Here is a 13512-nt window from a genome sequence, read left to right as displayed (position 1 = left end):
AATTTTTATTTAAAAAATGCATAGAAAAATAAGGGCAAAAGACAGCCAAGAAAGGACAGAAACACGGAGTTTCATAATAAACACAGGGTTTCGTAACTACCAAAACAAATGTCCTATGTTGATGATAATTTAAGGAGGGTGAGTTTTAAAGTAGGAGGTAGTAGCTCACATGCAATAAAATAAGGTAAAAATGACAAAGCCTAAAGAATAATGGGCAGTGGACAAAGGTGTCTTCTAGGGTATTACAGATGGAATTATATGCCGCCGTAGGCTTTTCTGAAAAGCAGTTTTGCAATAAGCGACAGAAGCCATAAGTTGATAGCCTTTGACCCGGTAATACCGTTTTAGCAACCTGTACCAAAGCAATGATTTAAAAGAAAAAAAGCCACCTATTTTTATGAAGTTGCAGCTCTGCCCTGTAGTACTGGAAACTGTTCCTATGGCCACTGGGTGCCTAGACAGATTATGGTGCTATTAATTAAATGGAATATTATAATGGTATTAAGAATGATAAATCCGAGAATTGTGGAAAGGAATACGTGAAGTAATTTTTTAAGAGCTCAGTACATGCAATGTAGTATCCTAGATTAGGTCCTAAAAAGGATATTAGTGGAAAAAATGGGAAAATGGGAATGAATAAAGCCTATTTTAGTTAATAATACGGTATCAATATTAATTTCTTAGTTTGGATAATTGTCCGTGATTATGAAGATGTTACTATTAGGGAAACATAGGTGAAGGGTATATGGGAACTCAATATCTTTGTGACTTTTCTGTAAATCTATAATTATTTTAAAATAAAAGTTAAAGAGCTCAGAATTATATACAAACTCATACACATACTGCAATCAACTAAAAAAATATTTACTGTATATAAAGTTAGGTAGGCTCCTAAAACACTGTCAGAGTTATAAAAAATACTTTGCTTTTGCAGGGGTGGAGTGGCATGGGGGGAAGAGCTCATTTATGTTGCTACTTAGATGTTTCACTGAACAACTGATTATCAAGATGCTCTGACTCAGAGTGGCTGGGGAGAATTCTGAAGGATTCATATCCTGATAGTCTAAAAATGACTTTTATTTTTCCAGCATCTAAGTTTCACTGAGGGAGTAAGGAAGACATTTTCTATAATAATCTTTTTAGTAATCATCCCTCGGGGACGATATTTAGAATTCCATCGTACATGAAATTAAATATTTTTGTTTCCTAAAGAAAGGATACCTTCTGCTTCTTTGCGGGGCACTCAGTTCCTGAGTACTTGGCAAATTGAAAGAATGGAAAGGGTTAACTGAAGATACCCTTTAGATATCTTTAGATCTATCGAAAGCTTGAACATCTGGGAACCTAGATCTTGCCACGTCTGCCTGCTTAGGTGCCCCAGGCAGCATTAAACAGGCGAGGAGTGACTGAGGGGGCAGATGGGAGAGGCCAGAGGGTGGTGACGATGGAGAATACCTCCAAAGTGGCCTCATCAAAGTCAGCTCTAAACCAATGGACTTGTTCCAAATTTGTAAAAAATAATTTCGTTTAGTGCTGTTGCAAACAGCACTGAAGGATCACCTTAGCCTTCCCTGCAGAGTTTCCCTTGGCCCGCTTCCATCAGGAGGTGGAGAGACTTGCCTCCAGAGAAGCACAGCAAGACTCAATTTCCCCAAAGGGACGCCAATCTGTGTGGGGTATCTAAAGTGGGCGGCTCGGCCAATCGCCAGACACACAGAGGAGCTCCACTCCAGCCCCCATTTCCTCCTGTTCTGGCCCAACTTTTATCATAAGCCTGGTTGAACTTACAACCACTGAGGGATGGTCTGAAAAAACCTGCGGCCCATCCATTCCACTTCTAGAGTCTAGGGTTCATCTCTGCCTCAAGTCAGACCGGAAAGCTGGTCCACGCTGTCATAATCCTCCACCAATTTACTTGAAATGGGTTTGTCCTTTGCTTCCAATGAGCAAAATCCAAATTTCTATGTGTCTTTACATACATTTGGAGCATTGTTGAGGACACTGATCACATTAATTGATGGTGGCCCCTCCATGAAGCTCCAAGTGAGACTTTTCTTTGGACAGTCTAGTGAGCATGGACTCTGGAGCCAAATGGCTCCAGGAGGAGTCAAATCCTGACTCTACTATTTAACTAGCTGGTCAACTTTCTATGCCTCATTTTCCTCATCTGCAATAATGACAGTCAGTCCCTTGAATTTTTGTGAGGATGAGAGTCAACAGCAACGAAGTCTTTAGGACTAAGCCGGGCAAAAAGTTAGCACTCAATAAATATTCATTATCACAATTATTTTAAAACAGAACACCAGAAAAACCATTATATTCCATAAGGAACTGAGATGCTTTTACCTCATGCACAGTGTGATTCATAGAAAGCAGGGCTCTGAGACCCTTCTCCCCTCTCAACGGACTCAGGGTCCTCAAGAGTGACAGTGGCTTTCTATGGCACGGGGCACCTTCAGAATCTAGGGTGGGATGGGGGCAGTTAGAAGCACGTGTAGTTTGCAGAGGTTTCTTTCAAGATTCTGAGATGCCCTTACAGGAATTCATGCCATTTACCATAAGAGTCCTCAGTATAAATAATCACCTGGAGGTACAAAAATGGACCCAAAGGTCAAGTTTCTTAACTATGCCAAGTCCTATGCTCTGAAAAAAAAGTCCTATGCTTTTTTTCCTTCTCCTCAGTCTGATCTGTCCTAACTCCACGTACTGTCCCAGTAACAGACAGAGGCACTGATTCTTCCCTTATGTTTTCTGTGGCTTGTAAGTGCTTTCATAAGTCTCCTCAGATCTTTTATAGAACAAAGAAGGATATAAAATAAATAGTACAATACACATGCTTTTTTGTTGAGAACTAAGTACAACATTCGTTACTTCTAAGAAAGCTGAGCCTCCTTATTAACATAAAGAAATTCCTAATAGGTGCTAGAATAGACACGCTGGGAATAGAACCGTGGTAGATCAAGAATTCAGTAAGCAATACAACTGAGAGGGAAAAAGAGAAAGCACCCTCTTAGGTAATAGCTCAATTCCCTCCTATTCCTGCTACCCATTCAATCTCCGTTCCATGCATCACCCTTCCGTCCCACTCTTGTCAATTTGACACTCAGCTTTACAGACATCACTGGCCCAGCCCTTCCGGGTGGAGAAAAATATCGCTGCTGCTCGCCTTTCCTCCTCCAGTCTTTGCTGATAGCCCTTATAAAACACTTGGTAGCAAAGCAAATCATTCACAGCCTGCCTTCCTGTTTTACTGCGTCCCTTCCCTTCCTTGCCATAAGATTTATCTTTAAAGGCCAGGGTGTCAGCAGCCAACCAAGAACTTGTTCAGAACACCGCTGGCTCTGGAGCAGCCTTAACCTGATCAGGCTGTGCTTAGAATGAAGCTGAGCAAACCAGGAGCAACAGAGAAGCCCTGGGATTCTTATAGAACCAATGGCAATGTGGCAGCTTCCGGCCAGGGAGCCAAGGTTTTGAACCTGCATGGTGTTCCCCACTTAACTACTGCTACAGGAACCTATCTGCTGTTTTATTCATAGACACAGATCTACTTTGGGATTCAGAAAAATATCTAGGTCCAGCTACATAATTTGCAAATGAAAATGAAATATGCAAAATGGAAACACATGGCCCCATGTTCAAAAAGCAGGGGGGAGAAAGCTGTAAAAAGTATTAAGACATGAAGCTTTATCCTTTCTTCTGCATTCTCTCTCTCAACTCCTAACGGTGTCTTTTGCTTGTTATTGAATGTCACGCTCTCTCGGGCACGGGGATACTTACAGGGTGAGTGCAGACCATCACGGGCTGCCCACCCCTACAGACCATCAGCTGCTAGGCCGATGCACCACGTCCGGGCCAGGGGTGGGGAAACTGTGCCAAGAACCCCCCTTTCCCGTGGACTCACCACCCCAGCCCACAGCAAATGGATGACCCTCTGTTTGCAACACCTGTGCCAGGACACGCTAGGTACCTGGATTGGGAGTGGGCGGGGCCTCACTGAGTCAATCCCCCTTTCCCGTGGACTCACCACCCCAGCCCACAGCAAATGGATGACCCTCTGTTTGCAACACCTGTGCCGGGACACGCTAGGTACCTGGATTGGGAGTGGGCGGGGCCTCACTGAGTCACCCGCGAACACACTGGTGGGCTGTCCGCCTGAGCTGGGCAGGCCACTATTTTGTCCCGTCCTGGGACACCATGGAGTTTGTGTACCTGGCATCAACTCTCCCCAGGCTCACACCTAGCCCCCTACAGGGATGGAAGGCAACAGTAACTGCTGGGTGGGGGGCAGGGATGGGGAGGGTGGCAGGGCCTGAGGTGCCAAGGAGCAGGGGAACGGGCAGCTGAGAAACACTGGGCAGGTAGGGAGGTGGCAGGACTGTGCATAAGCCAAGGCTCCAACACCCCGGAGCACACTCCGTTGCCCCACTGAACTTCATCTACAGAGCACAGAGTCAAAGATAAAAGTATGCAGAACATCAAGAGAGCAACTGCACAGAAAAACACGGGGCCCCGATTCTCCGCGCAGGGCCCCGTGCAACTGTACCGGTCACATACCCGTCAGCTGGTCCTGCCGGTTCCCCACCATGAAATAGGCCTGTGTTTAGGACAGGGACGAGGAGGAGCTTTCGCTTTGCACAGGTGTGAGGCTGCCCTGGAGGAGGTGGGTGTGAGGGGTCTGTGGCACCTGTTCAACCGCCCCTCCTATGGCATTGCAAGGCAGAGCCTGGCTTATCTTCAAAGGCTTCTGAAGCCCACCTGTTCGAACGATAATTTTAACTTATGGCGATGCACAAAGAACTGATGTAGTGAGATACAAGCAGAGTCGTGATGATTACAGAAATCCTCCCAAACCTAAGTTGGCCGAGGGATTTACTTTAATTGTTGGGGAGATTAGGAAAGAGAGAGGACTGAGGAATAATTCCTTATTAAGTGGCTCTGGGTTGATGGTTTGTAAAAAACTGGGCCATTATCCAAAGTCATTATTTTGATGCAAGAATATTAACCTGGTCGCTGAAAGCACTTTCTTACAAACCTTAGCTTCTGGGTCACTGTTGATACTACAAGAATCATCATCATCAGCATGTGGGGCATTTCTAGAAAGAAAAACAGAAAATTGGACTTAGAATTCTATTGCAATCTCTAGCTGCACAAAGCCACTCATTACGGCAGGTGCTCTGAATGCCCTACCTGAGTTTCAAGGATGCATAGCGCAGCGTTGCTCCTTCAAACTCTTTCAAACTGGGGTCCGGGTTGACTGTGGCTGCATGCAAATCCTAGAGGAAAAGAGATCCCTGTTAATGTAGAAAGGGGAATGACCCATTACATGGCCTCAAATATCAAAGGGGAGAGAAGTCCTCCCAGCACGAGGCAGAGAGTGTATGTGAGCTTAGGCAGGAAAAGGCATGCATGGGCTGCTTGCTGATGCCGGTTTGGTGCAAGTGCCGCTTCTTACAAGACAACAGGAACCTGGGGCAATCAGCCTGAAGTCATTCACAATGGGAGACATCAAAAAAGGCGACACGTGTGAGTCCCACAGCCCTAGCCAGAAGCCCCATCGCTCCGTCCCTGCAGAATGCATGATATTCACAAAGAAGATGCAGCCACAGCCATGCAAAAAGGACAAAATAGTAAATGAGCTAAAATCTGACAATATACTTGCCTTCCAAATGTCACTATTAATCTTTCCCCCATTCAGAACAGCAAAATCACTCCATGGTTGTTTCTAGACATATAATTATTCACAAGGAAAAAGCACATTGATTTAAAAAAAAGAAAGAAAGAAAGAAAGAAAGAAAGAAAATAATAAAGGATAGAAAAGGAAAGGAAAAAAAAAAGAAAACACACACACACACACATACACACAAGACACTGTTGTTAGCATTGATATTCACAGGATGGGTTAGGGAACAAATTCACTCTAAAGGCAGCATGTGAGCTCGCTCTCCCTTGATCTAGATCAACACCTGAGGCCTAGGGCAGGAGGAAAGAGAGGGCGCTTTAATTACTTACCAAAACAAATGGCTGAACGTTATTACCAGAGAGTGAAGTTATCGATACTTTCTAAATGTGGTCTTAAAAGCACGCACTATGCATCAAAGTAGTAAATGCCCAGCGTACCTAATTTCACAGGCACCTTTTTCTCTCCTATTAACCAAACAGAACTGTTTTCTTGAGGTGGAGGTGGAATTAGGGATGACGCTTGTCAATGTGCTGGATGGAAACGGGAATGTCCATGGCTAAGGGCATAAAAAAGCTGGGGGCCAAATTATTTTCACTTAAAAGAAAAAAATGGCAATGATGGAGGGCAAAGAACCCAGCCTGACCTCATCTTGCTGAGATTTAATCTAATAAAAAATAGCTCTAGGGGCTTCCCTGGTGGCGCAGTGGTTGCGCGTCCGCCTGCCGATGCAGGGGAACCGGGTTCGCACCCCGGTCTGGGAGGATCCCACATGCCGCAGAGCGGCTGGGCCCGTGGGCCATGGCCGCTGAGCCTGCGCGTCCGGAGCCTGTCCTCCGCGACGGGAGAAGCCACGGCAGAGGGAGGCCCGCATACCACAAAAAAAAAAAAAAAAAAAAAAAAAAAAAAAATAGCTCTAGACAATCTAATGTAAATTCCTCTTGTTCATAAAAAACTCTACTTCCTTGCCACCCAAGCCTCTTCACAAATTAATATTCGATCACGAAATGCTTTTCTAAACATAGTTATAGAACAAAGTGCAAAGCCTTGCCTCGCTGGGCAACCTCTGACAATAGACCTTCGAATCTAAACAACTCCTTCCTTTACTCACCTCGGACAACAATGGAAACATTTTTTTTCTTTCTACTATATTGACTGAATATTCAAATATTTTTCATGTGACATTTGGGGAAATAAATGATACTAATAAGACACCCAGGCACATCCTTATGAACTTGTTCCACTTGTCAGGAAAATCTCTTTTCTTGAAGAATAAATCAATAAGAGAAACTTTTCCACTAAGTAACTTTACAACTAAAGTTCTTTGAAAATGAGACGGTAGTACTGACCCATAACTTCTGCACACAATACAATTTTTAAAGCCACTCAAAGCAAGAAGCAGAGGAGATCAAATGTCCCAGGTGTTGAAAAATGCATTTATTTGGCTCTGAAGGCCTCTCTGAGGGCATGGTCATTGCAAATTTGGATCCATTATCACTTCTACACAGTTGGTGTCATTGTTGCTTTCTTTGCTGGACTAGGCACCCAACCTGCAGTTTTTCAAACTAAAACAGAACTTGGACCACTGTGTTTTTTTATTTTTTTAAAATAATCTCTTTTACTGAGCACAGAGCAGGAATGCTGTCCAGCCCCTCACCTCTTTCCTCACTCCATCCCCAAAAGCAGTGTTCAGCTTTTACTGAGGAGAAAATATTACAGGAAAATCTTAACCTGTCAGCTGTGGTGACCTATGAACCCCCTGAAATGGATGTGGGGTTTTGTGCAAGTGCATTTTATCCCCAACTTTTCTGTTTTCAGAAGGGCCAGTGACTGAAAAATGTTTAGAGTTACCGTCATAGGGGGATTAATAAACACTCACGATAAGGACTTGAAATATCAAGTACAAAATAAAATTTTAAGCTAAAATTTCTTCTTAAAAAAGAAAACAAGCCTATTTGGTTCCAAATTGTCATCATCATTTACACGTGAGCATTATTTGGTTTTCATTTAGGTTGAGCTTTGAAAATGTAATCAGATGGTGAATTAGGAAGATTGAAGATAATTGTGCTCTTGTGAAGACATTTTAAAAAAGGCATGTGTGTCTGACAAAGGGAATCTGATATCAGAAATTATACCCAAAAGACACTGTGTTAGGACTACAAAGAGTGAAAGGAGAGCATTTTTTAAAACACATATTCAGAAAAGGCTTTGGCATTTTATCAAACACTTCTCTATACGTGTGTGTTTAAATTTTTAAATGTATTTTATGTATTTATGTATTTGGATGTAGAAGTCCCTGTAAAGTAAAAGTTGATTATAGTTCTAAGACTGCATGAATCTAGCTCTCATGCTACGGAGACATGAGTCAGCTGGCAAACTTCCAACAATCACCTTTTACAGATTTAAATAAACAAAGGCCCTATACAGTGATTTTGCAAAACCTTAAAATAACATAAGTATCCCTAAAGAAACCCTTTAGCACAAAACTCAAGCAAATAAAAATGGAAACTAACATTATATGCTACGAACAGGCCAAAGAACTTTTTTCCTTCCCATATTTAAAATTTTCATTGACATTGAAGATGAGAAACTTTCTCCTCCATTTAAGTGACTATTTTTTTTAAGTCAAGGGCAATGAAGGACAAAAACAATTTGTCCTAAATGTTAAGAACGTATATTCTATTCATCTATTATTTTTTTTTTAATTAAGAAGAGAGAATACAACATTTTAGCTAATAATTTAAAGAAAAAAGACACCAACACAGATGCTTGGGTTGTACAGAAAGTCTGCAGTCTGGGTGATGGGAGTGAGAGATGAAAGAAGAGACAAAGAGAAAGACAATAAGAGAGGAAAAGGCAGGCGAGCAACATGCCCCAGGGAAGACAGACACAAAGAGAGGTAAAGGAGAGTAGAGGGAGAACAGGGACCATCTTCTATGGGTAACAACCTCCAATCGGTCATCTCTCAGGCAATGCAGCTAAAGCCTTGCACAGCTGAGAGATGGTGGTGTCAGAGTTATGGCCGGGGACACACCTTCCTGGTGCTTGTCTTGACCTTGGCCAGGCTGCAGCACCCCTTATCCTGATTACGGTGATGACACTCAGGTTCTCGAGAGCCCTGGAGCCCTAGCTCCTCAGAGACAGTGGGGACTGACCCAGAGCCTGGAGCATGGCACCTGCCATGACCCTTCATGACCTTTCAGCATGGTACCCTCATGAACTACTAAGGGAATCAATCTGACTGTATAACCTTGACTACTGAGAGTTTTCTTCTTCCATATTTTTCTTCTGGGATCTTAGAAGACTTCCCACCAGACTGTGGACAGAGTGAGGTCAAGAACATGAGCCCTGGGCTTCCCTGGCGGCGCAGCGGTTGAGAGTCTGCCTGCCGATGCAGGGGACGTGGGTTCGTGCCCCGGTCCAGGAGGATCCCACGTGCCGCGGAGCGGCTGGGCCCGTGAGCCATGGCCGCTGAGCCGCCACAACAGTGAGAGGCCCGCGTACCGCAAAAAAAAAAAAAAAAAAGAACATGAGCCCTTAGCCCAGGGGCTGGCTGCCTGAAAGTGTCCAGGAATAGCAGTGTCCTTATCTCTACTAAGGCATTTGTAAGAATAAAAAGTTTGAGAGCCTAGGGACTACAAAGGGTTATGAACTATGCTTCGTGATCCTCTTTTGTCAAGACTTGAGCCTTGGTATGTGTAGCCTTGATGATAAATGGCAGAGTACCTGGAATTCTGGAATTTCAAGGAACAGGCCAGTCAATGTTAATAAGCACTGTATCCATATATGTGTGTATATTTTTTCCTTCTTTTAAAACTGCTTTCCGTGTTTTGCTGGATGCAAAACTATCAAAAGAACAGCTATTGGTTTATCATGCAAATAAAATCCAGAGAAGTTAAAAAAAAAAGAATCTAACTAGAAGACAAACTGACAAATGCTTGTGCAATTAAATTAGTCTCTGCAAGCAGCAGCAGTATTTAGAAACTAGAGGAGAATCAGGAGACCTGTGTCTCTAGTGCTGGCTCTGCAGTTACAGCAAGTCAACTAAGAGCTCCCTCCGCTACAGAGCTGGTTCATTCCTTCATTCAGCAAACATTTAATGAACACTGCCACGTACCAGGCACTGTGCCAGGACACAAGACGAGGGGGGCAGGTCCCGACACCCCCCCAAAAGGGAGGCGGACACGCCTCAAGTAAAAATACTACAAAGAGACACAATGGAATAAAGGTTAAAGGGCTTTCAAAGCAGACGGGTGAGAACAATCCTTCCCAGGAGATGCTAGCAGGAAGCCAAAGAATTGAAGGGGAAGAGTGACATATAAATAAAAACAGGGAGACTAGATTCGCTAAAAGACCAGCTCTTGTACTCACTCAGAATTTCCTGGAACGCTTATGATAAAGGCAGATTCTCAGGCCCTACCCTTAGAGAGTCTAGCTCAGTAGCCTGGGGTAAAAATAAGGAAACTTAGTATGTTCTACAAGCCCCAGAGGACATCCTGGCCACCGACCTTGGCTGACAGGCTACGAAATACTGCCGTAGCATTCACTAGGCCCTTCTCAAAGGTTCTTGCCAGCTCTAAAACGTCATGATTACTTGATCAGGTCAAGAATTTCAGTGAAATGATGACAGACTGGCCCCTTTATGTTGTCATCTTATTTCAAAATGTATGTGAAAATCTGTAGGTTCTAATGCAATACATGGGTTTGGCCCCTCCTGGGGAGTTAGCTGCTCAGGCCCCTCCCAGACTCCAGAGGCAATGCAGCAAGAACAGAGTGAATTGTGATCAAGAAGAGATCACGGTCCTGAGAAACAATTCGACCTTCCCTTGCTTCAGACCCACTGGCTTCTCCATACTCTTATCCTTAAGGAACTTGGAAACACCTTCTGCTGGAAAGATGCTAAGTAAGACTTGCTTATGGGCCAACAGTTATTCACTACAATATTTTGTGTAGCTCCCTCTTCTCTCTAAAATTCAACATCTAAGTAACTTGGAACAAACTGATGGACTGGGGGGAGATCATCTTTGGGCCAAACTTCAGCAGCAAATGCTTCCCGGCCAGTTTATAAACTTTCAAAAATACTGCTGGCGTATGCAGAGGGAACATCATGCGCTGCGCCTAACACTTCCCTGGTGAACTTTGGAACGTGAAATGTAAAATTTTCAAACTGTAAGGAAGCCTTCCGTCCTAAACTTTTGTGAAGCGGAGTCAACAGATTTGGCACCTACTTTTTTTTTTTTAAGCCAGCTCAGGAAAAATCTGTATAAAATATGCGTGTCTAACGCGACATATTACAAGTATCTTCTCGCCCTTAACATTTTGCTTTCTCTCATGTTTCCAAATTAGTCAAAATAGATTCTATTTAGGGACCAAAGAAATGGCATCAAAGATATAATCATTTCTCTTCAACTGTTATTAGCACCTGAGACAATGTTATCAAGAGAAGCCATTTTCTAGCAGGTGCTGCATATGTCACCGTCCTCCCCTGGAGTGAGATGAAGCCATTCATTCAAGGCTCTCCAAGCCCCGATACACACATAGTGAAACCTGGGGTAGGGGCAGGGGCCAGCAGACCTCCATTCAGGCTTGACTCCACTAGGTATTAGGTGTGTGATCCTGGGCAAGCTCCCTCACCTCTCTGTGTGTGTTGTCGAATGTAAAAAGGTAATGACAACTGTCGTACAGATGCATAGGGTTTTATGAGGAGTAAGGAGACAAGGCATGAAGCTGGCGGTCTAAACACCCGATTACCCTTAGTGCTTCTGCTTTAATATCCGTGTCAGCACCTGCCGGACCTGGGAACGTAGCAGTCTGTGTCTTCCCCCACCTCTCCCCTTCCTCTCCTCTCTACCTATCTGCTCATTCCTTTGCCCCTAGGATTTTAATGTATTGCCTTTTAAATCTGCTTGGTTCTTTGACTTAGTGGATGGCCTGATGTCCAGGGGAAAAAATGTACATGAAGCAAACAACCGAAAGCTTGATCCAAAGAACATCTATCCCATTGGTCTATTTAAAGTGCTGGGGGACTTCCTTGGTGGCGCAGCGGTTGAGAGTCCACCTGCCAGTGCAGGGGACACGGGTTCGATCCCTGGTCCGGGAAGATCCCACATGCCACAGAGCAACTAAGTCCGTGCGCCACAACTACTGGGCCTACACGGGTTCGATCCCTGGTCCGGGAAGATCCCACATGCCACAGAGCAACTAAGTCCGTGCGCCACAACTACTGGGCCTGCGCTCAAGAGCCCTTGAGCCAAAACCACTGAAGACCGTGCGCCTAGAGCCCGTGCTCCGCAACAAGAGAAGCCACCGCAATGGGACGCCCGGGCAATGCCACGAAGAGTAGCCCCGACTTGCCGCAACTAGAGAAAGCCCGCGCAGCAATGAAGATCCAACGCAGCGAAAAATAAATAAATAGAATTAATAAAAGAAAATAAAGAGCTGGGAATGAGTCTCTCTCTGAAACTTCAAAAAACTACACATCTGTTAACAAGTTTCTTGGAGGGATAAGGCTTTGTCCAACACGATGGCAAGAGACGAGAGGAACGGAACCATCCTGCCACCCTGACGCCACCTGCCTGGTTACTCAACTCGCTGAGCCTCGGTTACCTCTTAAGTGGGAAACATAATAGCTGTCATCTCTGCCGCGTGAAGAGTCCTGAAGGGGACAAGTGAAGTGACGTTTATGAAAATACCCTGAAAGCCACAAAAAGTCATGCAGAGAACCTGGGAGGCTGACCAGTGGGGATGCGATGGAAACGCCGAACTCCAGGAGAGCAAGTGAGGCAGGTGGCCATAGAACACAGTCTGAGCCTGGGAAGGGGGGCTAGGCAGTGAGTGGGAGGGGGGTGGAAGCAGTCATGGACGGGGCAGAGCAGGCAACAGCGGGCATCAGAAGGCAGCTCAGGGATGAGAAGAGGACTCTGCTTCCCAATAATTATCCCCAGGGCCAGCAGCCCACCTGTGCTGCGTTCTTGCTAAGACTTTTCGCAGAAAACATGAAAGTGAAAGTCTACCATATTAATCAAAGAACTAAAAATCCGAGCCACATAAACCTCGGGACGCCCTCCTTGGGCTTCACCCCACCCATGCCTTGGCCTCAGGAGGTGGGCTCCGAGACAAACTTCATTTCTTCCACATACAGAGGACAAGAGATTCACTGAACAGAAATGGTATCTCAAAGTTAGTCTGATCTCCTCACCTCTGGACCAAGAGAAAGCAGGTAGGCTGAGATCTCAGAGCCAGGGAAGCCAAGGGAGAAGAACTCTGACCTGGAATTCAAGGAGGATTCGGGAACACTGCGTTCTAGAGCCAGTGTGGTTGCTGGTCACTGGCCTCTCTGTGCCTCGGTTTCCCTGTCTGTAATGGACAGATACTGGTGCCAATGCCCCCTTCCCAACAGGGCATTCTCTGGTTGCAGGGCGCTCCCTGGGGGTGAAGATGGTAAAGGGTTACAATAAGGGGGATGGAGCCCTGAAATGGAGAAAGATTCTAACAGAGATGCCAAGGGCCAAGCAGTACAGGTGAAGAAGAAAGAGGAACTCTGTGCCTCCGTGAGAGCCCAGGGGCGTCCTGACCCGCTCAGCCCCTGGGAGGCCACTCTGCGGTCCAGGGAGAAATGCCAAGAGGTAACTGGGCCAGAATGGAAGAGCGCTCCACTTCATGCTGAGCTCCACAAGGAGCAGCCTGTGTTGGTTCATCTTTACCCCCCAGCACACCTCACATAAGGCGAATAAGTCGACTGAATGGGATGTGCCCTGAGAGGAGAAATATTATGCTAATAAAAAGTTATCAAGGGCTTCCCTGGTGGCGCAGTGGTTGAGAGTCCGCCTGCCGAT

The 13512-nt window shown here is 45.0% G+C and overlaps 1 protein-coding gene across 18 annotated transcripts in view; it reads right to left on the bottom strand.

Moving 5' to 3' along the window:
- APBB2 (amyloid beta precursor protein binding family B member 2) overlaps nucleotides 1–13512 on the bottom strand; it is a 386035-nt gene that overhangs the window by 105972 nt on the left and 266551 nt on the right. For 15 of the 18 annotated variants that reach the window (XM_055086069.1, XM_055086072.1, XM_028492026.2 and 12 more), the window contains 3 exons: nucleotides 5660–5722; nucleotides 5188–5273; nucleotides 5033–5093 (listed from right to left, as the gene is read on the bottom strand). In XM_055086069.1, coding sequence (XP_054942044.1) covers nucleotides 5033–5093; nucleotides 5188–5273; nucleotides 5660–5722 — 210 coding nt within the window. The remainder of the gene's footprint in view (nucleotides 1–5032; nucleotides 5094–5187; nucleotides 5274–5659; nucleotides 5723–13512) is intronic. The other 3 variants (XM_055086075.1, XM_055086073.1, XM_055086074.1) reach the window with 1 other exon arrangement.

The sequence above is a fragment of the Physeter macrocephalus genome, chromosome 7 (genome assembly GCF_002837175.3).
Source record: "Physeter macrocephalus isolate SW-GA chromosome 7, ASM283717v5, whole genome shotgun sequence".
Classification (NCBI taxonomy): domain Eukaryota; kingdom Metazoa; phylum Chordata; class Mammalia; order Artiodactyla; family Physeteridae; genus Physeter; species Physeter macrocephalus.
Note: the sequence above shows the minus strand (reverse complement) of the source record. Positions and strands in the feature narration are given on the sequence as shown.